This window comes from Halichoerus grypus, chromosome 4, assembly GCF_964656455.1.
Source record: "Halichoerus grypus chromosome 4, mHalGry1.hap1.1, whole genome shotgun sequence".
Classification (NCBI taxonomy): domain Eukaryota; kingdom Metazoa; phylum Chordata; class Mammalia; order Carnivora; family Phocidae; genus Halichoerus; species Halichoerus grypus.
The window spans coordinates 135,554,898-135,580,981 of NC_135715.1; the positions used below are offsets into that span (position 1 = coordinate 135,554,898).

Sequence of the window (26,084 nt, forward strand, 5' to 3'; positions counted from 1 at the left end):
AGCATGAGAGGTGCTTAATGCCACTGTTTGCCATGAGAAACCCGCTTTTAAAATGTGACTTTGTTCAGTGATTGTGGTGGGGAAGGCTCACTTGTAGTTGTTATCAGGTGCCCTTTGGGGCGGGGGGTGGGGGGGGTGGGGGCTGCAGATCAAGATCAAGAGTAGAGAGGTGAGTCTTTCCTGAGACACTAGATGGCACAGCAGCTCTGAGCTGGCGGCCTTGGGAGAGGCGGGTTGGCTCTCCCTCCTCGCTGCCACAAACTCGAAGATCCACCTGGGGCGGGAGAGGGGCTCATATTGTGATTCACTCTGGTGGGTAGAGGTTGGCTACTTGTGCTGCCGCTGACCTCCTCCCTGGGACTTCCCTCCACTTCCAGTCCTGACGATAGGCTGAGGCTCCGGGAACATCAGTGAGTTTGCTTGCCGCAAATCTCTCGCAAATGCTTTTGTGGCTTTGCTAACTGGGAATATACTCATTTTTTAGAGTAAGTCCGCTCACACCTTGCAGTCCTGACTTCTGTCACCTCATTAAAACATTTGCTATAAACAGGACCAAAAAGTTCACAGCTACCTGGGTGGATGGCCAAATGACAGTGGCTTGCCCTGTGATTACATTGAGCACGTTAGACCACGGGGTTGTGTCTTTCTTTTCTTTCTTTTTTTTTCTTTTTTCCCTTTCATTTCGAATGTTATTTAGGACTCGGAGGCTAAACTGTTTTGAGGCTTTGTTCCATTCTGTTTCAGATAGCTGCCGTGGGCTTCTCCACAGCCCCCAGCAAGCTGGTGGAAGTGTTTGCTTCTCTGTAGTGCTCACTGATGAATGGAGGCGCAGGGGGTAGAGGGAGCCGCCGCATGGGTTTCTGCGCAGGTGCGGTCCGCCTCCCCAGCAGAGCCGCCCCCGGAAGGCAGCAGTGGCCGTGTTTCCGGGCGGGCTTTGCTTTATGAGAGGCACACGGGGAAGCAGGCCAGCCGAAGCCACCTCCCTTCCTCCCACTCGTTACCAGACTAAGGAGGATTTCCCAGGAATGGAGCCTTTCTGGATATTTCGCTCCTGGGAGAGCTGCTGCTCCTTTTCATCCTCTGTGCCCGGCAGGAGGGCCCAGGGCTTCTCTGTCGGGCTCCTCCCGGGCACTTGTCTTGCAGAGCAGGTCTCAAGTTTGAGCCTGGCCGGAAACTCTGCACTGCCTCGTGCCCCGTGTGGGGCGTGGGAAAGAGAGCCGATGGCCCGCAGACCTGAGAGAAGCCTCTGTGGGTGAACCACTCTGACCCTCTCCTGCCCTTGTCTTGTCGGTTGTCTTCCTCCCGTGGTAGTTTTCTGTGAGGATGGAGCTGTGGTGGCTTCCAGTCATTTCTCAGACATTTTATTCCTCTCTGCTTTCTGTCACCCAAGAATTCTTAAAACTCTCTGGTCTGGCCATGGTACTATTTTGTGGTTTGTGGTGATGGTGATGCATGTTTGTTTTCAGTGCTCTTTTGGATTTTAAAATACCTTTCCCATCAGACCGTTAGTATGGCAGATAAAAATATGGCCAAAAAAGGGCTGAGCTCCACAAGTGCTGCTTGGTCTTCGATGGTCGCCTCTCTCCAGGCTACCACTGATCTTGATTTAGTTAGACTGAATGACTTCCGCTGGTCTAACATGGTAATTTCTTCCTCACAACTGGATGAATAAAATCTATAATCCTATAGAAAATATGTCTTTTCTATCATTTTAGGGGATTTGGAGTAAGAGGTGAGGTTCAATATTCTCATCCTGTCTCCTTCCACCATTATTAATTAACTGTCTGCCATGACACAAACATGTGCCATATCAAAAGTGAATTGTGTCATGGGCACCTCATCTGACCTGACCTTCATTAGGAAGGACAGCAGAGCACAAGCCCCTGTTTCCCTCAGGCCACAGAACAAGAACTAATCCACGATACTGCTGCCTTCTTCCTTGGGCAGACCCTGAATTCAGCATGAATTGTAAGAACATGTGTGTTCATTCATCTGATGAGCTGGTAATAATGCCATCCTGCGCTTGTGCTATATTTCCAGTGTATCAGTACTTTGTGTATATTAACTCATTCGATCTTTATGACAACCCTGTATTATTCCCATTTTACAGATGCAGAAACAAGGCATTACACCAATCACATCGCTAGGAAGTTCCTGATTTAGATCTCCAATCCAGTGCCCTTTGCACGACCAGATGCTGCTTCTCTTGAGAAGAGCAGACTAGAGTTACGGATATTTTAAGCATTCTTGACAGTTTGTTGTAATTACCACAGCAGTAGGACCATGTGTCATGGAAGAATAAGGGTGGGAGGACCAATTTTAGCTAGGAGAGATGACATCTGAGTTGGGCTTGCAGCAGAACAAAATATAGCGAAGAGAGAAGCATGTGGAAGGTCACGGAGGCACAAAAAAGCCTCACATGTGGGAGGAATGCAGACGTGTCTGGTATGGCTGGAGCAGAGAGCAGAGCTGTGAGGTAAGGAGTGAAGAGAGGGGAGACAGAGGAGTCCGGAAAAGTAGATTGAGATCTGTCTTCACAGAGCCTTGTAGGATGATGAGGGAGGCTTTCTGGACCGACTGAGCTCGTGGTACCTGTGGCTTATCTGGGAGGAGATGGTCAGGAAGCTCTTGGAGCTCAGGAACAGCATCTGTTTGAAGATAAAGATTTAGGTCTCAGCATTACATAGATGAAAGTTGGGGGGTTTTCCCCAGGGAGAGAAGGGAGAACACACTGAGCACAGAGCTGACAGCAGAATCTTGGAGCGTAGCACAACTCAGGAAGTGAACGAAAGAACAATAGACCAGAGAAGGCAGGAGAAGAAACACTTAGAAAAGCAGGAGAGAGCGGGGGGTGGGGGGTGGGGGGGTGGATACGGAAGAAGGGAGCTCCAGGCAGTGCTCAGCGGCTGGTGTAGAGCAGCAGGGAGTCGAAGAGATTGCAAAAATTCTTTAAATGCTTTACCATCTTCACCTCTCCTCTCCCACACTCCGGTGCAGATCCTAAGATGACCCAGAATGGCTCAAAGGCAGCCTTGAACCACTGTGTCCAATGCTGCATCGAGGATCTGACAGCATTCTTCATCATAGGTTTTAACTCTTGGACGAAATAGAACTATTTTCATTTTATTTTTTATTGAAGTATAGTTGGCATACATAATCAGTTCTACTATATGGGATTTATAGATTCTAAAGGCAGCGCTTTTATTTTAATCTCTAAGAGTTGATCAGTATGGAGTTCACATCAATAATATTGTAAACACTCCTCCTAAACTCAGAGATCTCCCAAAACTTTGAATCTGTCAAGATTTTAGAGCTAAATTCCAACCTTTTCTTTTCCCAGCTGAGTTTTCTTCCTCCCCATGGTGGTGAGAATGAGACTTGGCAACTGTTTTCCCTTTTAGCCAGGCTTCTAGGAGGGTCCGTGCTATTTGCAGCTGATGTCAAGTAGCAGGAACCGCAGGGCTGCTCCTCGTGCTGAAGAGCCATAATCCTATTATGCCGACCTGAGACTTTCACATTAGCTGCCTCTATCCTGGTAGATGGACTGAGGTGACTCAATTGACTTTTAAATCCCCAAGGGTCCCAGTTTCAAAATCCCCAGGTCTAAGTCAAGTAGTAGATTAGGCCCCTTACTAAGAAGGCCTGGCTCCCCGAGAGTCCCCATGGCTATAGCTTTCTCTTCGGTGTCTTTGGGTCCCATACTTCCTGAGTTCCATCCATAAGCACTGGATTGGCACACAGTTGTGTCCTTCAGTAGTGATCCTTCACAGGAGGTGAAGCTGCCTGGCATCCCCCTGGGTCATGGATTTAATACCTGTTCCTTTGAATAGTCAGGATTAGGAAACATATCCTCTGTTGTTGCTGTAAAAGAAAGATCCCATTCTTTTGTTCATGTCAAAGCTGCCCTTGAGAAGGTAATGTGCAAGGTATGCAAAGAGCTTTCTTCCTCCAGTTAGCCACACTTGATCTGTCAAGTCCCTCATATTATATATATAATATGGTTGCAAAATTATTTAATCCAGTCAATTATTTTAGAATGTTTACAACTCAGTTTTGATTGCTCAGACTACTTATCCAATAACTCACGAAGTTTCAGATGTAATTTGCTGGCCCAAATTTCATACTTTATCTGTAAGTTTGTTTAACTTCTTAAACAAGGGTTTGAGCTTTGAATATCACTTTTCCGGGTTTTTTTTTTTTTTTTCCACTTAAATAATATGCAGGTACCTTCACATTCACTACTTCTTTAGCTCTCACACCTCTCTCAGGAAGGTATTGTCCCCAATTTACAGATGAAACTGACACTAATGTCACATGGCTGGTGAGTGGTTGCACTGAGGTTAAAACTTGATCTTTGGACTCAAAATCTAGTGCTCTGTCCAGCACACCAACACCCCCAAATTTATTTGAACACGGAACACTTTTTAAAATGTAACGTAATTGGAGCGCCTCAGTGGGTCAGTCGTTAAGCATCTGCCTTCGGCTCAGGTCATGATCCCAGGGTTCTGGGATCGAGCCCCACATTAGGCTCCCTGCTCAGCGGGAGGCCTGCTTCTCCCTCTCTCTCTGCTGCTCCCCCTGCTTGTGTTCCTGCTCTCGCTATCTCTCTCTCTGTCAAATAAATAAATAAAATCTTTTAAAAAAATAAAAATAAATACAATGTAACATAATTAAGGATGAAACACCATCATTAGCTCATTAAGGTTTAACTATTTAATGTAGAGTAACATTAAGGAATATCATAAATTATTGAAATTTTAGGACAAAATACATCAAATGGACTGATGGTTATAATAGGTAACATATATGACTGCCCCAGTTAGCTGAGAGTAAATGCTGCCTGTCCATCCACATAGCACTTTGAGAATTAATAGCCCATTTGTTTGTTTTTAAGTTTCAAAAACATATTTGCCAGGGCTTCGAATTGCAGAGAGCAGTAAAAAACCCAAATTATTGACCAATCATATCAATTATCATTGGTGTATAATTAAACACTATTAGTGATTGCAGAATAATCACAGACAAGAAAGATGATTAGGAATCCACTCAGTCCTCCCATGCCAAAATGTCCATAACACCCTCATATCCTATCCTTAGAGGCAGGTTATTAGAAATTAGTTTTATAATAATTTAGAGAAAAAAACTTTCGATACAACACTGATTGACATCTTATGGAAGACTGGTCATCCATGGAACAGATTTTGGAAAATGAGAGTGTATACCTTCCTTCTCTCCCTTTCTTACTAATCCCAGGGCCTCTGCTCATCTCATGCCCTCATTTCCTCAGGGACAGGTGAGAAAATGTTGAGTCTATATTAACCTTCTATTTGAGCCTTATGCTAGAAGCAGATTACATAACCCAAAACAGTAGTGACAGGAGCTTTATTCTGTTAGGCTAAGACATCACACAGGATCCCAAGGAATTTGGATCAATCATCCAGTTGATGAAATCAATTGTTCCTAGTTTGTTAAAAGACAAGTTTTGTAGTTATTGATTCAGATGACAATGAAAAGCAATTTTTAGAGCAATCATCACGAAGTGAGAGATAAGTTTACCAACTATAATGTGAGTGGAATTATTCTTCCCTCAGATTGGAAGGGAAGAGTACTGTATGCACATCCTTCCATCAAGGAACACATTCATTTCAAAAATTCTTTTAGGGATATAATGGCATGATCTTTCCCTTTGTCAGTATCTTTTTGCAGAGATTTCTCCTAAGAAATCCCCTAAACACATTACTGATCACTGAATCCATTTCTATATTTCAAGCTTTTGCAATGACTTTTTTCTCATTGTTTTCTTTTTACTTTTTCTCTTTGTAGACCTGGCCAGAGGACCGTGGATGACCTAGAGATTATCTATGAAGAGCTCATTCACATTAAGGCCTTATCCCATCTTTCTACCACAGTAGGTTGTCTCCTAGTTGAGCATGGTCAGGGAGGTGGGAGTGGTAAATGCCCTGTTAGCAGTGGAGAAGAGTATTATGGTATGGGGGTGGTGGTGAAGGAATGCCTGAATTCTACCTCATAAATCACCCCTACTCTCCCTCATCAGATGCTAAGGAGGTTATACCCAAGAACAATCCCAAAATGGGATCACTTATTTTCACGTTGTTAGTAGTTGTCCATGTGCCCTAAACCCTAAAGCAGTATAAGTGAGTGGGACTGAAGAATGTACTTCATCCTTCCAAACCTGAATCTTGGTTAGACAAGAGAACTAGGCCTTAAGAGAAGCTCTGAGACCCTTCTGTGAAATAGAGAGCCAGAAGGAGGAAAGAGAGACATCAAGATGGCCTGTCTTGGCCCACAGGGTCAGCTTTGCCCGGGTTTGCTGCCCTACTGAGAGGAAGCAGAGGGTTCGAGAGAACATTGCTTCAAATATGTTAGAGCCCCGTAGCAGTACCCACTAGTGAAAAATGGCCTCATTACTATATCAGACTCTGAACGTTTACATGATTAGGTTATTTAGGAAGGCAGTGGACAGAAATTTGGCCTCTGAATAGGGACAGAAACACTTCTTCCCATAGAAGGAATACAGGAATGTGATTTCCAGGTAACGCAAGTCTCCTATATGCTAATAATTCAATAACAATGGTAAATAGAAGTTGTTTCAATATTCACAGATCATATCTAAGGCCCCTCGGCAGTATCTCCATGCCTAATTTGCCTTTCATTACCAGCTCACTAGGTGGCGTTGTGCCGTCACTTGGTTACAGTGCCTGTGGTACTGGGGGCGGGGGGGTGGCCGGGGGGTGTCAGGTCTCCTGAGAGCAGTGAGGAACTTGCTTTGCCACAGCTCCAAGCAAAGGGCTCCAAACCCTTCCCGCTTCAACTCAGATGGAGCCGCCTTCCCATTCCTCTCCTGCTGCACTACTGGGGGTCTAGAAGCTTCCCACACATCCTTGTCATCCTCACTCTGTCCATTAGGGTGGGGATAGGTCTAATGCCTGGGCGCCTCAGCTGGGGTGCCCCTGCCCGTGTAGGCATCATGAGTTCATGCTGTAGAGGGAAAGGAGGGGAGACTCCTTTTCCCTACCTGTGCTCCAGGTTCCCAGCATGCTCCTGCTGTGACTTGCCCAGTTTGGTGGAATTGAGAGGACTGTGGGGAGTCTCCTCTTCTAGCTCAAACCCTGGGTCCCCAGGCACTGTGGGAAATTCTCAGGTCACTTCGTTCTTAGGAAGATAGAGCCAGAATTTGGGACCATAATTTAGAATTTTAAAATAACTAGCTATGTAGGAATATAAATCTGCTCACACATTTAGGCTTAATTATTCACCTCTGAGATACTGACTTTTCCAACACGTGGGTAGCGATGCATTATGTGTGATGTAAGGAAGAGCCTCTCTCAGCAACAGAGTCCTGTGATGTTGTAGATGTTCTCACCTTCTCACCCAAGACGGACGCGATTGGCAGAGAAACTTGCTGGTTCATACGTGGGAGGCCATGTTTTAAATGGCTTCTGGGGAGATTGTCTTGTATGAGTTAGCCTACAAAATAGCTTTTGTCAGAGCCGTAAGAATCTGGTGGCAAATTTAGTGAAAGTGGTTCTAGATGAGAGTAGCTGCCAGCAAAGTGGGGGATGGCTGCGTGGGCAAAAGGGTACAGTCGGTACTGCTTGGAAAGAGAACAAGTCCCCCCCCCCCCAAATCTGCCCTTCCAAATTCTTTCTCTTTTTCCCCTAGGTGAAACGGGAGTTAGCAGGTGTTCTCATTTTTGAGTCTCATGCCAAAGGAGGAACTGTGTGTAAGTAAACGTAATGAACACTGTGCCTGGCAAGCCTCTCGCAAGCACAGGCCAGGGGAACCTGAGTGCAAATGCTTTCCTTGTTTGGGCCCACGTCACACTTAGCAGGATGTCATGTGGCGGTTTAGTTTCTCGGGGACCTGCGTTTCTTCTCAGCATGCATCCGTTCCATGGCTTCATGGGGGTTTTCTGGTACCAGCTTGGTAACTCTTGCCGGCCTGAGTCCCCACTTGCTCCCTGCTGACTCAAGGCAGTGTTTGGGGGGGGGGGGGCAGTGACTTCATCAGGGAAGGACCCTATGCAGGACGTTTGCACAATGACTTCAGTTTGGTTTTCGGAGAACAAGTCTGTCTCTCAAGATCCCTAGTTAGAGCAATAAACGACCCTGCTTGCTTTTTCTTCTCTCACTTCCACTATCAGCTCCAAGCCTGAGAGGATTTCCTCGCCCCAGATACTAAGACAGTGCTAGTATATCATTATCTCTCCAGAATCCAAGTTGTTTAGTTCTGTGCTGGTATTCGGAAGCAAGAAATTGAAATTTGATATTAATACATGTGAACAAAATTGTTTAGGCCATCATCTTCCCCAAGCTCTGCAAAATCACTCTTGACAAACATGGTTCATGATCTATTCAAGTCAGGAAATGCCACCTTCTCTAATCTCCCATGGAGAATCAGAAGACACATCAGCACACTAAGGTTCTCAGAAGTTCTCAGAAGTAAAGAAAAATGTTCACTTCGTTTAAACTGACACTTTTTAAACTTAGTGAAACATGGGACACCTTTTTAAATGGACACCTGTTAACTTTTCAAGAGATGTTCTTTGGAAAACCTTGCCCTTTCTTCAGACTGTGTTAGTCAAATAAGCAGGAACATGAATCGTAAAAGCAAAAAGTTATAAAAATTACATTTCAAAATGTTTTACTTTCAGTCATCAAAAGTGGTATCCCTAACAAGGATATTTATTTTAGTAAGAATGTTTTTTCTTTACATTTTAAAAGTTCACTTTAATATTTTTTATTTTTATCATCCCTGATGACTTACAACTTCTCATTTATTTTTTTCATTCAAACTCCTGATTGTTTTCATTTTATTAAAAATAAAATATTTAAGTATGGCATCTGGGTGGCTCGGTTGTGTGTCCGACTCTTGGTTTTGGCTCAGGTCATGATCTCAGGGTTGTGAGATCGAGCCCTGCATCAGAACTCCACACTCAGCTTAGAGTCTGCTTGAGATTCTCTCTCCCTCTCCCTCTGCCCCTCCCCCTGCTTGCTCTCTCTCACTCTCTCCTAAATAAATAAAATCTTTAAAAAGAACAGAGATTACAAGCACCTTTCTCATCTTCATCAAACACTAACATTATACCATTTTTTCATATTTTCTAAAGAATGGAATTATAGGGGTGCCTGGGTGGCTCAGTCGTTAAGCGTCTGCCTTTGGCTCAGGTCATGATCCCAGGGTCCTGAGATCGAGCCCCGCATCGGGCTCCCTGCTCCACGGGAAGCCTGCTTCTCCCTCTCCCACTCCCCCTGTTTGTGTTCCCTCTCTCACTGTGTCTCTCTCCTACCCTTATGTAGTGGGTATCATTCCAACCCATTTTTAAATAATATGTAGGTATGTATTCATAAACAATATGTAGTGCTGATTCTCATGTTTTCAAACTTCACATTTGTGGTCAGATTACTTTTAAAAACTATTTTCTCTAGCATAGTAAGTTTTGATGAATTGTGGGAGAAAGTGTATTTAATGCTCTAAGAAATGGATTGCTGGTGCATTGATCTCTAGTAAATTCATATCTTTTAGAGCATAGCAAATAGTGCAGTATTTCTGTTCCTTTCACGTTCTATAGAAAAGGAGATACTATTCCACCTGAATAAGTATTTGCCAGTAATTTTTTTTCCTTCTGGAATAAATGCATAATTCTGAGGACTTAAAAATGATGATTTGATAAGCTGTAATTTATATTGATGTGCTTCTATTCTTGTCATAAGTCTTTTCATCTTTTTGTATCTAGTGTTTAACCAGGGGGAAGAAGGCACCTCCTGGTACATTATTCTAAAAGGATCAGTGAATGTAGTCATTTATGGCAAGGTATATATATCTTTTTCTTTTTGAAACTTTATTATGCTCCATTTACTAGTGTGGCTCTAAGTATTAACAATGCAGTGCTACAATTAAACTTGCAAGAACATTGTTACTCAACGTGGAAAAGACATTATAGCATCTCTAATCATAAATTATCTAATTTATACTCAGTAGAATTGAACTTTCTGGGGATCGTCTCCTTAGAGATGTATACATTTAAAATAAATACATAAAATGTATACATTTAAGTTAGGCCATAATCCATATTAGTCAATAAAAAAAATAAAACATTATAATATAATTATATAATTCCCCTTGGCATCCCTGGGTGCAGCCCATTTATATATACAGTGTGTGTGGGAAAGAGCGTTTTGTGGTGTGAGGTGAGTGGGTGTTTGCTCAGATTCAGGGACCTTCTTCATTGGAATGTTCTGCTCCCTCCAGGGTGTGGTCTGTACCCTGCATGAGGGGGATGACTTTGGCAAGTTAGCGCTAGTGAATGATGCCCCAAGAGCTGCTTCTATCGTCTTGAGAGAAGATAATTGCCACTTCTTAAGAGTAGACAAGGAGGATTTCAACCGGATCCTGAGGGTGAGTCCAAGGCAAAATGTGGCGGAGGGGCATCTCCTTTTTCCTTTTGCCAGACAAGTGAAGATTGGAGTGTGATGTTCATTGAGCAGTACTGTAACTACTGAATGCTCTAGGAACAAAGAGCCTTGGTTACAGACCTGGTGTGGTCAATGTGCTGGTGTGCGTTCTGTGACCCAAAAGGGGTATTCCAATAAAGCTGCATATGCGTGCATGCTGAGCCAGATAATTGCACACACCCCTACCGGCCCATGAGAATTAAAGAAAAATAGGGATTGCCTTGGCCAAATGTCAAACTCTGAGACATTTCTCTTTGGCAATTCTAGCTTTGCCATTTTGTGTCCTTCCCCACCTCACTCTCCAACCCTTTCTCCATCCTAGAACTTCTTAGTCTCCCCCTCCTGTCTCTTCCCAAATTTGAACCTTTTCCATATCATCACACCCTCTCCTGATTTATTGAGTGATTACATGTTAGTGGGAATTACCATCAGTCATGGTTACTCCAACCAAGCATTTTCATTTCAAGTGCTTTATGTCAAATTGATTCGTACTAAAGGAATTTCAGACTTCAGCAGGTAAGTGAAGAATAATTGGGGTGATGGAGACATGAAATTACACTTAGAGTTGGCTCTGCAGATGGGCCTAATCTAAGCTTGTTAAAGTATTTGTGAGCATGGGTGATGTTGAGAAGAGATGGTCCCTGGTCTTCCCCACTCCACACACACACACACACACACACACACACACACACACACACACACAACCCCTGGTCCCTTGGGAGGGACGACCTAGCTTTGGCTGGTAAGGCTGAGTGTGGCCTGCTGGGGATGATGACGATGTCCTCCCACCCTTGGCCTCTCAGGTGACCTGCAGTCCATCCCGCCCCTGCTTGAGTTTGGGCTGAGAGACTCTTCCCTGTAGGATCAATTTGCTCTTCTCCCTCCCTGCCTCTTCCAGCCTTAGCATCTTTCTCTATCCTACCCTGAAGTCCTAAATGCAGTTTCTGTGCTTTCTGGTACTTTGGCATTACTTCATGATGATTTACAATGTCATTCTCCATTCCTTATGTATGAACACCTATTCATACATAGCCTTAAGCATTTGCCTTTGGCGGCAAAATTTCTGACAACAGAGTTTGTCTTAGGAATGCATTCTCTTAATGCAAAGAAAGTTAAATTTAAAATTATCCCATCGATCGCTTCTCGGCCTTTTGGCTAAGATCAAGTGTAAAATTATCCCATCGAATAATATAGAGAAAAATGCCTCATGGAATTTGACATGGTTCTTAACTGATTTCTTTTAACATGGGGACCAAATGATGAGAAAAAGCACATTCAGATTTTTAATTTAATTGTTTAAATGACATCAAAATTTAGAGGTAAACTTTCGTTAACTCTCTGAGGTTTACACACACAAAATTTCCATTCGGCCAAAAATAATTCTTTGAAAGAATCAGATCAGGATCATTATTGATACAGTTTATAAAATTGGCCAAAAATAACTGAAAAATGTTTCTGATACATTTCAAACAGATTTTTTAAAAAACTAAACAGAGCCTTTTGATGAGAGAAAAAAGGTGCACATGTGTGAAAATGACACACCCTCAGAAGAAAGTCAGAATGCAAAACCTGCCACATATTTTTGTAAGGATGAGTGCACTTGCTCTCCTGTCTTTCCGCTATGCCACCCTCTCCAAAAGGCTTCTCAGAGCACAACCACAATCCTCTCTCCTCGGCTGTTTTTTCTGAATCTAGGGTAAAAGCAGAGTTTTAAAAACCACACGCCTCAAACCTCATCTGGTCCTCTCTCTGACCATTCCAGCCCTGACTTTGAAAATGACTTAATTTGTAGATGCAACAATTAGCATCACAAGCACCAAATGAGTTTCTGAAGCATTTGAAATTTTTTTCATTGTCTGAGAAAACAGCAGCATCTGTATGTGGTGTAATTTGTATTTACAGGACGTTGAGGCGAATACAGTCAGACTTAAAGAACATGACCAAGATGTCTTGGTGCTGGAGAAGGTCCCAGCAGGGAACAGGGCTTCTAATCAAGGAAACTCACAGCCTCAGCAAAAGTAGGTTTGCATCCAACACTGCAATTGCCAGACTATGATTAACCTTTTCACATGGTATCATCATTTCTACAATAGCATGCTCTCCTTTTTTGTGGAAGACGGCAGTGTGTGTGACTTTTTTCTCTCTATTGACTAATCACACATCTTGTGGAGTATAATGTATCCATTTCTGGCACTGTGTTGAGCATGGTGCTGCCTGGAGTAATTCAGAGGAGACTGTTTCCCTACTCTACAGATGCTCTCTATATACCGTGTTCAACTGGAATAGCTTTGGAACAGAAGATGGAGAGAACAATGGAAATAGGAATGCCAGGCAGTGCAAAGGATGGGTAGGCCCCGAGGTGATGAGAACCTTCCTTTGGTATTTAAATTTCATGGGTAGGATTTCCCAAGAAGTGTTTTCATCTTATCAGAACGAGCATCTTTGCCGGAAACCCAGACTTCAGATATAAGGCAGTCTATTGATTGCAGCCCAGAAGCATCCATTTGGCCTTCACCATACTCAGTCCTGCTAACATCAAAAGGAGATTTGCTTCCCATGTCTCAGGTTCCCTGTCTAACTTGAACCTTTTTCAGATGTCTATGCTCAGTTCCATCTTTTGTTGCAACTTCTCGAATGAGGCTGTTTTCCCCATCAAATGTACCAACATTCGAATAGGAAGACAGGAGAACAAGGAAATGTAGCTTTAAGAAATTGTAGAAGATTGCAGAATCTTGTTTTTAAAGTAAAGATTAATCTTCAATCTTGGAATAATAAAAACACCAATTCTGTAGCTAAAGAAGAGTCACCAAATAATATGTTGAAAAAGAATGCCTCCCAAGTAATTTTCCTTTGTTTGCAACAAAAATGGGGTGTTCCCTTTAATCAGGCTACTCACAGTAACTGATGAATTTTTACTGTTTAGACTAAAAAAGCCCAAAGCTCAGACATTTTCATCTGGATGAATCAACATATTTTCAAAGAAGGTGGGAAAAAATAGAATATTATTGAATAGCCATAATGTATTTTACGTGTTTTATGTAATCCTTACAACAATTCCCTTTTAACAGATGGGAAAAACTTAGGCTCAGAGAAGCAAGTTACTTGCCCAAGATTACAAAGCTTGTCATGGTAGAGTGGGCATCAGGTCTGGCTTGACCGCTTCAGTGCTTTTGTGCCTTCAGCCATGAAGCTTACTGTAATCATATACAGTATGCAGGGGTTCCTGGGTGGCTCAGTCGTTAAATGTCTGCCTTCGACTCAGGTCATGATCCCAGGGTCCTGGGATCGAGCCCCGCATCGGGCTCCCTGCTCAGCGGGAAGCCTGCTTCTCCCTCTCCCTCTCCCCCTGCTTGTGTTCCTTCTCTCACTTTGTCTCTGTCAAATAAATAAATAAAATCTTCAAAAAACAATACAGTATGTAAATACTGTATCCTCAACACTATCACCTAGACACTTCAGACCGATACATTTCAAAAGGGCTGACATAAAACAGACTATATTAAAAAAAAACTACCCTTTCACTTACAAACCTATAAATTGCCATCCAGAATTTTTTATTTATTTTTTTTTATTTTTCACTACTATCCATTCTTAAAAATGTTCTTACACAAATGTTTTCAACAGTCTTCTTTCAGCCTACAAGGGATCAGAATGAGAACACTTTTTATGTGAAGGTTAGGCCCCTCCCCATTGATTTTCCTTAGTGGGCTTAAATATATCTAGACCATTTTATAGTGGTAATCTGCATTCTTTAATAATGCCTCAGATGTCTCAGGAAAAGTTTGCTACCGGAAAAAGGAAGCCTTGTAAATTCTCCTTAACCTTGAAACATTTGACCAAGAAGTCCCCTGGAGGCCCGCTTCCTTCACCTCTTCATACCATGGGGGAATGATCAAAAGCGTTTGCTTGTTACAATATAGTCCATTCAGAGCACCTTCCAAATATAGATTTTTTTTTATGAAATCAAACTAAAGGGAACAGAAGAGGAGAAGCCCATGTATTCAATTTATTTTAGGCCTGGATCTGATTTCCGTTATATCTCCTTTTTTGTGTTCTGTAGACCAATCCAGATTTCTTATATAATTCAAAAACGTGTGCATGTTCACAGCAAACCATTTAAGAAATACCAGTCAGCACAAAATAATGCACTAGGCAAGATCAGCTCTCTGAAGAGGAAAAAACCATTCTCTCAAGGGGTCGTTTCCCATGTTGGGCTTTCTGAAGCCAGACCAGAGTTAAAAGGGGACACCATGTAACTGAATTTTGGCCTGATGTTCTGGATAACTTTGATAAGAGACCAACAGTGATGTCTATGGATGGACTTACAACTTAGGAACTTTTAGGGCCTCTGTCTTTTCAGAAACCATCCTTTTTGAGCTCAAAGGGAGTCACCACATTGGTGCTGATAGTAATGTTATTTTTCTGATTCACTTTTCCCCTGAGAAATCCAGAACAGTTTTTATGTATACATTTTAAACTTTCAAAACTGCCTGACTGCCCAAGCCACTCAACTCTGAGGGTGCTATTAAAACATCAATAGCAGGACAGTGTTTTTCATGATGAATAAACTATCTGAGGCTCTCAGACGTTTACCATTTTAGATATCTGCTCTGTGGTTACATGATTTTAGGGAGAAAGAGATTTTGAAGTGACTATTCCTGTTTTAGTTACTGTGTTGCTTTTTCCTTAGACTGTCAACCACCCAATTGCTGAGCTCCACCCTGTTTGCGGAAAGATAGTCTCTTTTAGGCTCTCCTCCCTCCCCATCTTTTATTGTTGTTGTTCTAGGTGCAAATAGAAGTGTCCTCATTTCCAGACTTGGCGTTTGGAAAAGATTTTCTGTCATGGCCTTAAAAGCCCACGGCTTGGATAATGTAACCAATTGGGGTTTTCTTTAACTTGGGCTAGAGTAGCTCCTTCACGCGATAAACTGAAGAGAGCCATGCTGTCTGGTATTCAAGTCCCTCATTTAAGCAGAGGTCAAGCAGAGGGCATCTGGCAGAGTCCAGCGTGAAACAACACAATAACATGATGTTTCAGCCAAGCCCAGAGCTGCAAGATCACAGATGAACACGTCTGGCCAGAAGTTCCCTGGCCGTCCCTCTCGAGAGTTCCCTGCCCTAGGAGAGTGTCCACACCTGCCCAGCCGTCTGTGGAGCTGGGGAGGGGGAGGATGGGCTAAGGCAGCCCCCAGCTTTACCACTAGAGGGAGCCATTGGTAGCAAAAACAAGATCCCCTGGGTCTGAGATTGACCAGGTGGACAGTTAGAGAGGTTGCTTCTCTCTAATGAGGTGATAGTTTCCTATCTTGGCTTGCCCCCCCACACACACGTCTTTATTCTTTTTGACCAGACATAATCCTCTAGCTAAGGGATGTCCAAACCAAGAACACCAGAATGTGAAGCCAACCTGGCAGAGTTTAACTTTTGAGGCAGGAACAAATGTCAAACTGATGTATCCCTTCTGTAGCCAGCTTTAGAGCTTGCAGCCTCCTAGCAATAGCTGCCCGGGGCCCTGTCAAATCCAAGTAACTGGTGTTCGATCTAATGCATTTATACTCTTATTTAAATAAAACTTGTTTTCAGAAACAAACAAGCTCCCGTTCAGAATGAGCTCCAGAGACATAGCCTCGGCCCCAGCACTGCCTACAAGAGGAAAAAACCATGTCTTTTGCCTTCTTTATTTTGAGAAAGGAGTATTATTTTTGAGATTAAATTCTATTATATTTGATTATTTATTTTTCTATTCCCCCTTTCCTCCTCTAGGCTCCAAGCCAGGTTTCCTCAAAGATGTAACTCCAGCTTCTTTCTGGTCCTGAGTGCACGCACACACTCACATGCACACACACAGTAGTTTTGACTAATGGTCACCTTACCTTCCAGGGAGCCTGCATTTGCTACCTTGTTCAGTCCCAGGCTCACTCCACTCAGTCTGTGTTTTCTCGTGCACAGGGTTATATGTTGGATTGCTTCTTCTATACTCCTTCAGGCAGGCGGTAAAGACCTTGAGAATTAATACGTTACAGATATTCTTGGGATCTCAGCACACTTCCCGCCAGGTCTCAAACAGGCAAAGAAAGGGTGTTGGTGAGGAGACAAAGAAATCTGGGTTCTCCTGGAGCCGAATTATACCACTGCTTTCTGAACATACTCGAGTTTTATTTTCATTGTTGTTTTTCTTCCCATCATTTTGCTCTAAGTGAAATCCCGAGCAGAAAAGCAAAGTCTGAGTTTTAGAATAGGATCACTCAGATCATCTTAATGTGTTTTGGCTATAGTTTTCATTCACTGTTTTGTTGCCATCTTCAAAATGACTTTGAAATAACCCACATTCAGTTTAAAACATAAATCCTATCCTGTGGATTGATGAAACCCATGGATGGATCTTCTGAAATAATGACTAACACCCCCACCCCAAAATTATAGATATTTGACCGTAAAATAAATTCTATAGATTTTCTACCATTGATTTATTTCCGATTCCGATGCTACTGGAGTTTGTTTGCTCATTGGTGTTTAGGGTTTTGTTTTCCTTTCTCTTGTTTTATTTTAGCTGTGTTTCCAAAGCACATACCAGTGTACAGTTGGGAAAGACAGAGCATTCCAGAAATAGGCAGGGGAATCCAATGTGGGACTGAGATTTTGCTACAAATAACCCATATATGGATAACCTAGTTTACTGTCACTTCCCCTCACCATCTCCCCCTGCCTGACCTGAACTGCCCTGTGATTTACATGTTCCTTTCCATTCCCCTTGGAGCAAGGCTGAAGTTTCTCAGTTCCCAGCATGCGAAAGCCACTTTCCAAGTTTCCTTTAGTTCCATGTAGGGAAAAAAGAATAATGTTTTAGTAACTACTTCAATTTGTGGGGGTTTTCTTCATTGCCTTCCCATGTGGCTTTGGCAAGGTACGTGGTCTCTCTTACGATAAGGAGAATATGGGCCATCAGTTAGGTCATTATGGTTCTCTGGGACTCCAAACATGAATAAATATGTGAAAACCAAGTAAAATAGAAAACACAAAAACCTTAGATATGTAAAAAGTTGTTCATTAATAATTTGCCCACTTCTGAAAAACTAATGATGTTTTTATTTCTTATCCAGGTATACTGTGATGTCAGGAACACCTGAAAAAATTTTAGAGCATTTTCTAGAAACAATACGCCTTGAGCCAGCTTTAAATGAAGCAACAGGTAAACACGAGAACAGTTTTGTGTGTCCATTAAATCCATGCAGAGCACTGTAAAAAAAATCCTGAATTCATTCTCAGTGTGTGTAGCCACACAGTTTCAGAGGGGAGTTATTGTGTATCAACATTGGAGAGCATTCCTGTGTGGCCAAGTCAAGGAGCAATCCTTCTGACCCTCCTCTGCCCACTCCAATTCTGGCTGTCCTTTGTACATGGCACAGTCTAGTTCATGCATATTAGGATTAGCCTTCCATACACATCCATTAGGTTATCATTTAAATCCTATCTATTTCCATAAAGGATTTGAAGATGTCTACATAAAAAGCACCACCTTGTTCCAGCTGAGAGTAAAATGGTTCTGTCTGCGGTTGTAGATCCTCAGGCTGCCTCAGGGTGTCACTGAACACCCCCACCTGTGGTAGTCTGCTAGGGCTGTCATAACAAAGGACCACAAACTGGGTGGTTTAAACAATAGAGATGTATTGTCTGAGAGTGCCAGAGGCTAGAAGTCCAGGATCAAGGTGACAGCAGGGTTGGCTCCTTCTGACGGCTACGAGGAAGAACCGTGCCACTCTCCTAGCTTCTGGTGGCTTGCCAGCAACCCTTGGCATTCCTTGTTCTGTAGATGCTTTGCTTTGATCTCTGCCTTCATGTTCACATGGCATTTCCCCTGCTTTTCACATAGCCTTCCCTCTGTACATCTGCCTCTGTGTCCAAATTTCCCCTTTTCATAAAGGATACCATTCATATTGGATTAGGGCTCACACTAATGACCTCTTCTTAACTACATCTGCAAAGACCCTATTTCCAAATAAGATCACATTCTTAGGTAGTGAGGGTTACGATTTCGTCATATCTTTTTCAGGGGGGAATCATTCAACTCATAATACTGTCTCACAGTGAACCAGTCCTCTTGACTAAGACTCAGAGATTTGAGGATGAATGAGATGAATTTCACCACTAAACTACATGTTCAGAATTATGATATTGTTCTCCATTTCAGTTACCATCTTGTACATGACTTTGGAACAGCACATATTCAACTTAAAAAAAAAATCCTATGTTACTGGCCTGTCTCAGAATAATAGGTTATTATTTTAAACACACCGAGCCCGTAGATGAACATTTATCACTAAAAGAAGTTCAAAGATTTATCTCAAATACTTAGTGATAGTTCAGAGCCCAGTTCCATCACCTTTGCAATATAATCAAGGTAAAGTCATCATCATTATTATATACCTCCAAAAAGTATTTTGCCACTGATTGACTTATTTTATCTCCTCATTCCAGCTTCTCATTTTATAAGCAGGTTACCAGATTTGTTCTCATGTAGCAAATTAATTGGGGAGTAGTCTATATAAAAGCCAGGATCTCTGACTCCAGAGCAGTCATTTTCGGTTCAGTATGTGTTGAATATTCTGTTGGGCAGACACAATGCTGGGTGCTTTGGACTAGGTAAAGTGAACCAAAAAAACCACCCTCCGGTCCTCAGGAAGTTTATAACCTGCTAAAGGACATAGAGGGATGTGCAAATAACTTGAACATAAGGCAGAATGTGGCCAGTGCTTCAGGAGGGGACTAGCTGAGGGGACCAGGCAAAATGTCATGGAGAATATAGCCTTTGAAGTGGCCCTCAGGAAGGCGGGATGCTAGTAACGAGAGACTGGGGACAAAGCCTGACGTATTGAAGGACAGTAGTACTGACCTAGAAATGGGCAAGGAGGACCAAGTGGTCTGGTTCTGCCAGACTATCATATATATAAGTGGGAGGAGGAAGGTAAGGTCTAAGAATTTGACTACAGATCTTCCAGGCTCTTCAGGGCAAAGCTAAGTAAGCATTGGGGAATGGTTGAAGATGTCTGAGCAAGAAGAATGTGAGAAAAACTTTTCTTGAGAAAGGAAACCCTCAATGGACCCATTAGGAGGGGAGTCCTTGCTTCTCGGAGGCATACATAACCCCAAATAAACCAAATTTCTAGAACCTGGTGTCAGGAAAAATATAACCGGCCTTTCCCCTCTGATTAACTATTTGCCCAGAATGTGTGATTGCCTAGTGCAAGAAACAGCATGTTCTGTAAAGTGAATATTGATTGAAAAGGAAGATTCTGGTATATGAGAGACTATGGCATCTAAGGAAAGATCTGTAAGATCTTTCCTACCCATGAAGAACAAATATATCCTTCCTTTTAAAGTCACCTCTAAAAGAGGTGGGGACTAGATTATTGCTTCTTCAGAAATTGAAGCCTAGAAATCAGTGCGTTCTGTGGCTGGCATGGAGAATGTGATTCCTGACCCTTCCATTTTTGTTGTTGGAACTAGGTTAACATCATAATTTAATATCGAACTTCATTCTCTGCATTTTTTTTCTGATTCTATTCTTCTTACAAGTAATGTTCATGGCTTGGAGATAAAGAACAAATCAGTATCTTTCTCATCATCAAGAATGTGAATGTTCTACACAGTCATCCTGGACACTCAAAGTAACCCAAGTACAGGCCCACAAAACACGGATGCAGAAGAGTGGGAGACTTTGGCATTTTGGGGTTTATAATACAGTGAGAAATCTCAGAGTTGACAGTGAAACTGGTTTTCATCATAGAAAGGAACACCCCTGGGTCTGACAGTACATTCTCTTAATTTACCAAAACATCTGTTTTCTGCCTAAGACCTATTAGTTTCCTAAACTTTTTACTTCTATGATCAGCATCAGTCATTGAGTGACTTGAGAAATTATTTTCTAGTAGGAAATGATTTTTTAAATCAGTTCTCAAGAGTTACTGCCTATGAGCAGAGAACAGAAAAGCCACATTGAAATGTGGGTGCTGGGTGGTTTCTGTGCTAGGTGACCAGCTCGCCAGCCTTTGAGTCCCCTACTCAAATCTCTGCTTTAGCAAAATTTAAGCTACTCTGTAGCATAGTTCTTTGGGGACTCTTATAAGCAAGCATTACTCCCCTATCTTTAGGGAATACCTAAAATTTATATAAAGGTGACCCTAGAGGTTAAACTTAGACAAAGCCAAAGTCCTTTTGCACTTACGGGGAAAAGTTCCATACAGCTTGTCTGGCACCTTCTCAGCTTCTTCTCTGAGGCTGAATAATGGGACTAAAATAGCGGGTAACACCAAGTGACGACAGGGTGGGAATACACTCATGAGTTGTAATGAGTCTAATGGCATCACGTGACTTGAAAGGGATGTTAGCAAACAGGACAGTGGTGATCATATTGTCATATGTAAATGTATCAGATCAACATGTTGTACACCTTAAATTTACACAATGGTACACATCAGTTATAGCTCAATTTTTAAAACAAGTTCATTTAAAATATAGACATTGGAAATCTAATATATTCAATTAAAATATTTACATTTCTTACCATTTTCTATTTGAAAAGTGACATGTGTTTCACAAAATCTCAGTGACCATCTTAATATACCAGAGAACTTTTATTTTGTTTTGTTTTGTTTTGCTTCAGTTACTGCTCCTAGCCTTTATGTCATCCTTTTTTTCCCCCGCTTTTGTTTCCCTCACCAACTTTTTGCTCTTATCACCTCCTTTTTCTAGAATTCCATTGTCCGCTCATCTTTCATTGCTCCCTATGGAAACAAGGGGTGAAAAAGACATAAAGGAAAACAGATGTTGACATAAGATATATGGTGTAAGGTAGACAAAGAAATGACCATATGTGAATCCTGCACATGTGGAAATGCCCATGGGTAGCTCTTTAATCATAGGTATTTTTTAATATACATGTGGCTAAGGTGACCCGTGCTGTTGGTAAAAGCTGTCTCTTTCTAAAATACTATACTTTTGGTTCACTGTCCTAAGACATTGAGTTTTGGTCTCAAGCTTGTGAACATTCCTGTTTTTATTTGCGGTGCCTCTATGTACAGCCAAACCACAATCCCCAAGCCAATGCAGAAGACCATCAACCAAGAACAAACGAATAGATACTCTTGCTTTTCTAAACACTTCTGCAAAAAACCTGATTTCTTTTTCTGCTTTGCTTTTCTCCCCCTGCAGATTCTGTTTTAAATGACTTCGTTATGATGCACTGTGTTTTTATGCCAAATACCCAGCTTTGCCCAGCCCTGGTGGCCCAATATCCTTTTGTGGTTTGAAGTCTCTATTCCCTTGAAGATGCCCCACATCTATATGGTCATTATCTCATTCTCTGAAGGTAAGTCACAGTCCAGGCAGGCTCATGCCCTCCACCTTTGTCAAACTGAAACGCCCGCAGTTTTCCCCCCGGCGTAGACTCCAGCCCTCTCTAGTAGGTTTTGTCGTGCCGCCTGTAAGGATCTCCTCCTCATTACCTGTGTAGAGAAATGTGAGCCAAGTTACCTCAGGAAGGTGATGCCTACCTGGGAGGTAGGCTAATGAAAGTTATGGAGAAGAGTATTCTTAGAGAGTATTCGTAGGGACAGTTCCCTAACCTTGGAGACAGACTCTGTGCCTCTGCAGGGTACCTGACAGCATGGCCCCAGGCCTGCCTGCGTTCTTCCTCCAAGCCCCAGTATTAATCCCTTTGCGCATAAATACAAAAAAAGTGACCATCATGGGGTAGCTTTACTTTGACATCTGTCCTAGTCCATTCTCTCCTCCAGATACAAAATGGATTTCTTCATTGTTTTTATTTTTATTATTCTCACACTGACTGAAGTCACACAAAACTGGAAATTCTAATGGCAGTTCCCCTGGGCAGCTGGAGCGCTGAGTTTGTCTGGGGCATCTTGTCAATAGTCTGTTGAATTGACCAATTGGTACATGGTATCTGGCACAGAGAGAGCATTCAGAAAATCAAGTTGAATAAAAACAGTGAATGTTATTGAGTTACACCCTCAACTTCAGGGGTCATGTGAAAGTATATTTTCCAGTTCTGCTTTATTTTTAAAGCAACAAAAATGTAGACCCCAAAACACTTTGGCTTTTTGAGTAGTAAAATCTATTGAAGGAGAATGGCTTTCTTTTTCTCTGAGCAATCCAATCAATGTTGCATGTTTTTCTTTTTCAGAATTATAATTGCCTTACCTGATTCTCATTTTCTTGTTCAGTCATAATTCTCTTTGAAGTCAACGGAATGTGTGAGGATGGGAGATTTGAGTTGAATGTGTTATTCAGAAGGAACTGCAAGAGTGAGATTTGGGTGTTTATTTGCCTGGAAACTATCTTTCCAAGTAATGACAGCTTAATGAGACTCACATACATTATATATTCTTTCTGGCTTATATTCAGTTTTTATCAAGTAAAGTTAACATATTCAGGATCTCTCTGTGCTCTTTTAACTCCATGCATGGTAATCGTTATTAGACCTTTGAGACTTGTTAGAAGGAAAAATAAAAACCACCACTGAGTTCAGACTTATTTTTTTCCAACAGTTAGCATGTCAATAAGGTTAAGGCAAACAAAATGCAAAGAAGAGCGAGGGAGTATAGCGGGCCACACCATACCATCTTTACAAGTAGAAACCCCAAGCACCAGGCTTCTGTGTTTTTGCAAATTCTGATTTCTTCATTTATTAGCTTGTTCTCCTTTAGAGCTGATTGAGAACATTCATATCACTGACCTTTGTTTTTAAAATAGAAGCTTCTAGAGGGAAAGTCCATGCTATGTCGAGGTCAGGAGGTGTAGGGAAAATGGTAGTGGGAGGAGGAGAGGAAGTCAGGAAGGTGAACAGTGGAATCAAGGGAGGCCTGTGATTTCCGATCCTGATTCTTTTCTCAGTAGACAGAGGGAATCCAGGATGGCTGGCTGTCATCTAAACTACCTAGTGCCCTCAGATCACCTCCTTCATACTTGGCCCTACGAGAAGTTAGATTCTCTCCATTGCTCTATTTTGAATCAACTCCCTGTTGGCACCTTGCTAACAGCATTGACCCATATTATACTCCTTTATCCTTACAGGTGTCTATTGGGTTAGTATTAGCTTTATTTTACGAGGATTCTGGGACTCAAAAACAGTGGGGTGACATGCCCAAGGCAAGTGACAGAGTCAGGATTCATCCAGGTCGTTGGATTCCAAGCCTGGAGTGTGTCACTTTTTTTTCTTCACAGATTATTTCTTTAAGAGCTTATCCTTTAGAGTTAAGAATACTTCTTGATAACAGATTGCAAGATACATGTTTATCTGTGTTTCATTTGACTAAAAGCAAAGTAGGCCTAACTTATTGAAACCGAATAAATGAAGCATTCAGTAGAACTTTTCTCAATCATAGAAATATTCTGTTTCTGTGCTAGACCAGTATCTGCTAGCCTTGAAATTCACTACTATGACTGAGGAACTGATTTTGTAATTTTACTTAATTTTCATTAATTTAAATTTAAATAACCCTGTGTGGCTTGTGGCTGCCATATTGGACATCAGTCTAGTTCTTAGATACTGGGAATGAGGGCCTCAAACAAGAGTTGCTGTTCTGTGATGCCTAGGGAGGGCATCCCAGGGATGCCAGGGGCTTACCCTGCTACAGGAGAGCAAACAGAAGATGCTGAGGGCTCAATTTTTAGTTCCCCTTTCTCTCTAGGAACATGTTATGTGGGCTTCTCATATAGGCTATGTTTTTTTGGTCATTAGTAGCATAAACCAACCGTGACTGTCGTAAGGAATATAGGAATGCCTCAGAGGGATGTGGGGTCACTCAGAGAATTGAAGGAATCCTAGAAGAGCCCAGACTTTCAAAAGGGGCCTCAGGGGCAACAGGTAAAGACTGTGCTTTGGGGGCAAATCTGCTCCAAGCATCCTGGCCCTCACCTGATTCCCACATCCCTAGGAAGGAGGGTCTCGTTGGCCTAGCTTGGGTCCCTGCTGACGTCTTGGTCAAAGGAAGGCAAAAGATTTTCACAGACAGCCTCCCAGAGACTGCCTGTAAAGAAAAACAGAGAAAGTGGAGAAAAAGGTGATAAGCAGATAAAACAACAAATATACGTAAACTGCTTAACGCCTCTTGCACAAGCGACGGGGAGAAATCGTGTAAAGCTGAGCGAGTGGGTTATCCCCCATTATTAACATGAGAGAAGGGACACACTTAACCCCGTTCCAGTAAAGCACTCACATTAAAGTGAGTTGCTTTGGCTGAGTGTTTTCAAAGTACTTAATATCTGTGACTGTGCCTAGCAGCCCTATGAAGAAGTCCGTACTTTCACTACTCTTTTTCCAAATCAATAAACGAGTATAATGAAAAATTATGATTTGCTCAGAGAAAGGTAATTACTAGTACAGAAAAGATTTGAGCCCTGAGCCACTCACACCTATTTCTGTCCTTAATCCACATTGTATGTCACCTCCAATTTTGCTTTTAGCACAGAGGAAGATGGTAGAACTCTATTTAACATTAATATTTCAGGTCTTTTATGTGCTAATAAGAGAAAATCTCTATTCATTAGATATGCTTGGAACACGATTTCACCTGATGAATACAAGTGCTTTCTAATGAGTTTTTTTAATTATATTTGTTCAATTTCTGTACTTTTCATCTTCAGTTTCTTTAATCTTTTTAAAATTTGCATGTAAAATTCAGCTCAGTTTTCCACTAGTCTTTAAAAAGAAAAGTAAAACTACCTATAACCCTATCAGGTAATACTATTGTTAACATTTTGGTATGTATCCTTCCAGTCTTTTTTTCTTCACATGTAGTTCTATATTTTTCAATATAACAATAGAATCATACTGTAAGTAATTTTGCATGCTTTGTCACTAAAAAATATTTTATGAATATCTTTCTCTGCCATTAACGAGTTCTCCACAGTTTTTTTCAATAGTTCTTCAGTTTTTTCTATATAGGTATCTTATATAAGTAAGATTATGTTGTATATGCTTTTTTGTAATATGTTCTTCTTCACTTAATAGTATGTTGTGGATATCTTTTCAGACATATAAATGTATGTTTATATATATATAAATGGAACTACATCTTTTTTTCAGTTAATTCCATAAACTCTTATTAAACACAATGTGTCATATAGTGCTGGGCAACAAGGTGACAAAGATGCATGAGAAAAACATGCTATCATTTTCATTAACTCACAATATTATATGGTAGATATGTCATAATTTATTTTCTTAGCCTCTTCCTATTGGATATTTACGGTTTTTTTTTCAAAATTTTTTCCTATGACAAACACAATGGGATGAATCAACATCCTTCCAGCTAAATCTTTGCCCACATATACGATCATTTCCTTACTTTAAAAGTAGACAAAGAGTATGTAATATTTTAATGCTTTTGATGTTTACTACAGCATTGCTCCCCTGTTGTCTTAATTATGTGTTTTATGATTAAACTCTAGCATATTTTTATTTGTACAAATGCATGCAGGCCTTCAGTTCAGTAAGTGATCACAACTAAGTTAATGTTATTTTGAATTTTAGTAACTACATCCTTGATTTGGAGCATTTTCACATCATTTACTTTATCTTCCCAGCACC

General features: G+C 41.6%; 1 protein-coding gene across 13 annotated transcripts in view; it reads left to right on the forward strand.

Moving 5' to 3' along the window:
* Positions 1–26,084, forward strand: part of RAPGEF4 (Rap guanine nucleotide exchange factor 4) — a 283,628-nt gene that overhangs the window by 214,240 nt on the left and 43,304 nt on the right. For all 13 annotated transcript variants that reach the window (XM_036084822.2, XM_036084824.2, XM_078071000.1 and 10 more), the window contains 7 exons: positions 5,824–5,908; positions 7,684–7,744; positions 9,758–9,834; positions 10,273–10,419; positions 12,378–12,493; positions 17,578–17,666; positions 21,686–21,764. In XM_036084822.2, coding sequence (XP_035940715.1) covers positions 5,824–5,908; positions 7,684–7,744; positions 9,758–9,834; positions 10,273–10,419; positions 12,378–12,493; positions 17,578–17,666; positions 21,686–21,764 — 654 coding nt within the window. The remainder of the gene's footprint in view (positions 1–5,823; positions 5,909–7,683; positions 7,745–9,757; positions 9,835–10,272; positions 10,420–12,377; positions 12,494–17,577; positions 17,667–21,685; positions 21,765–26,084) is intronic.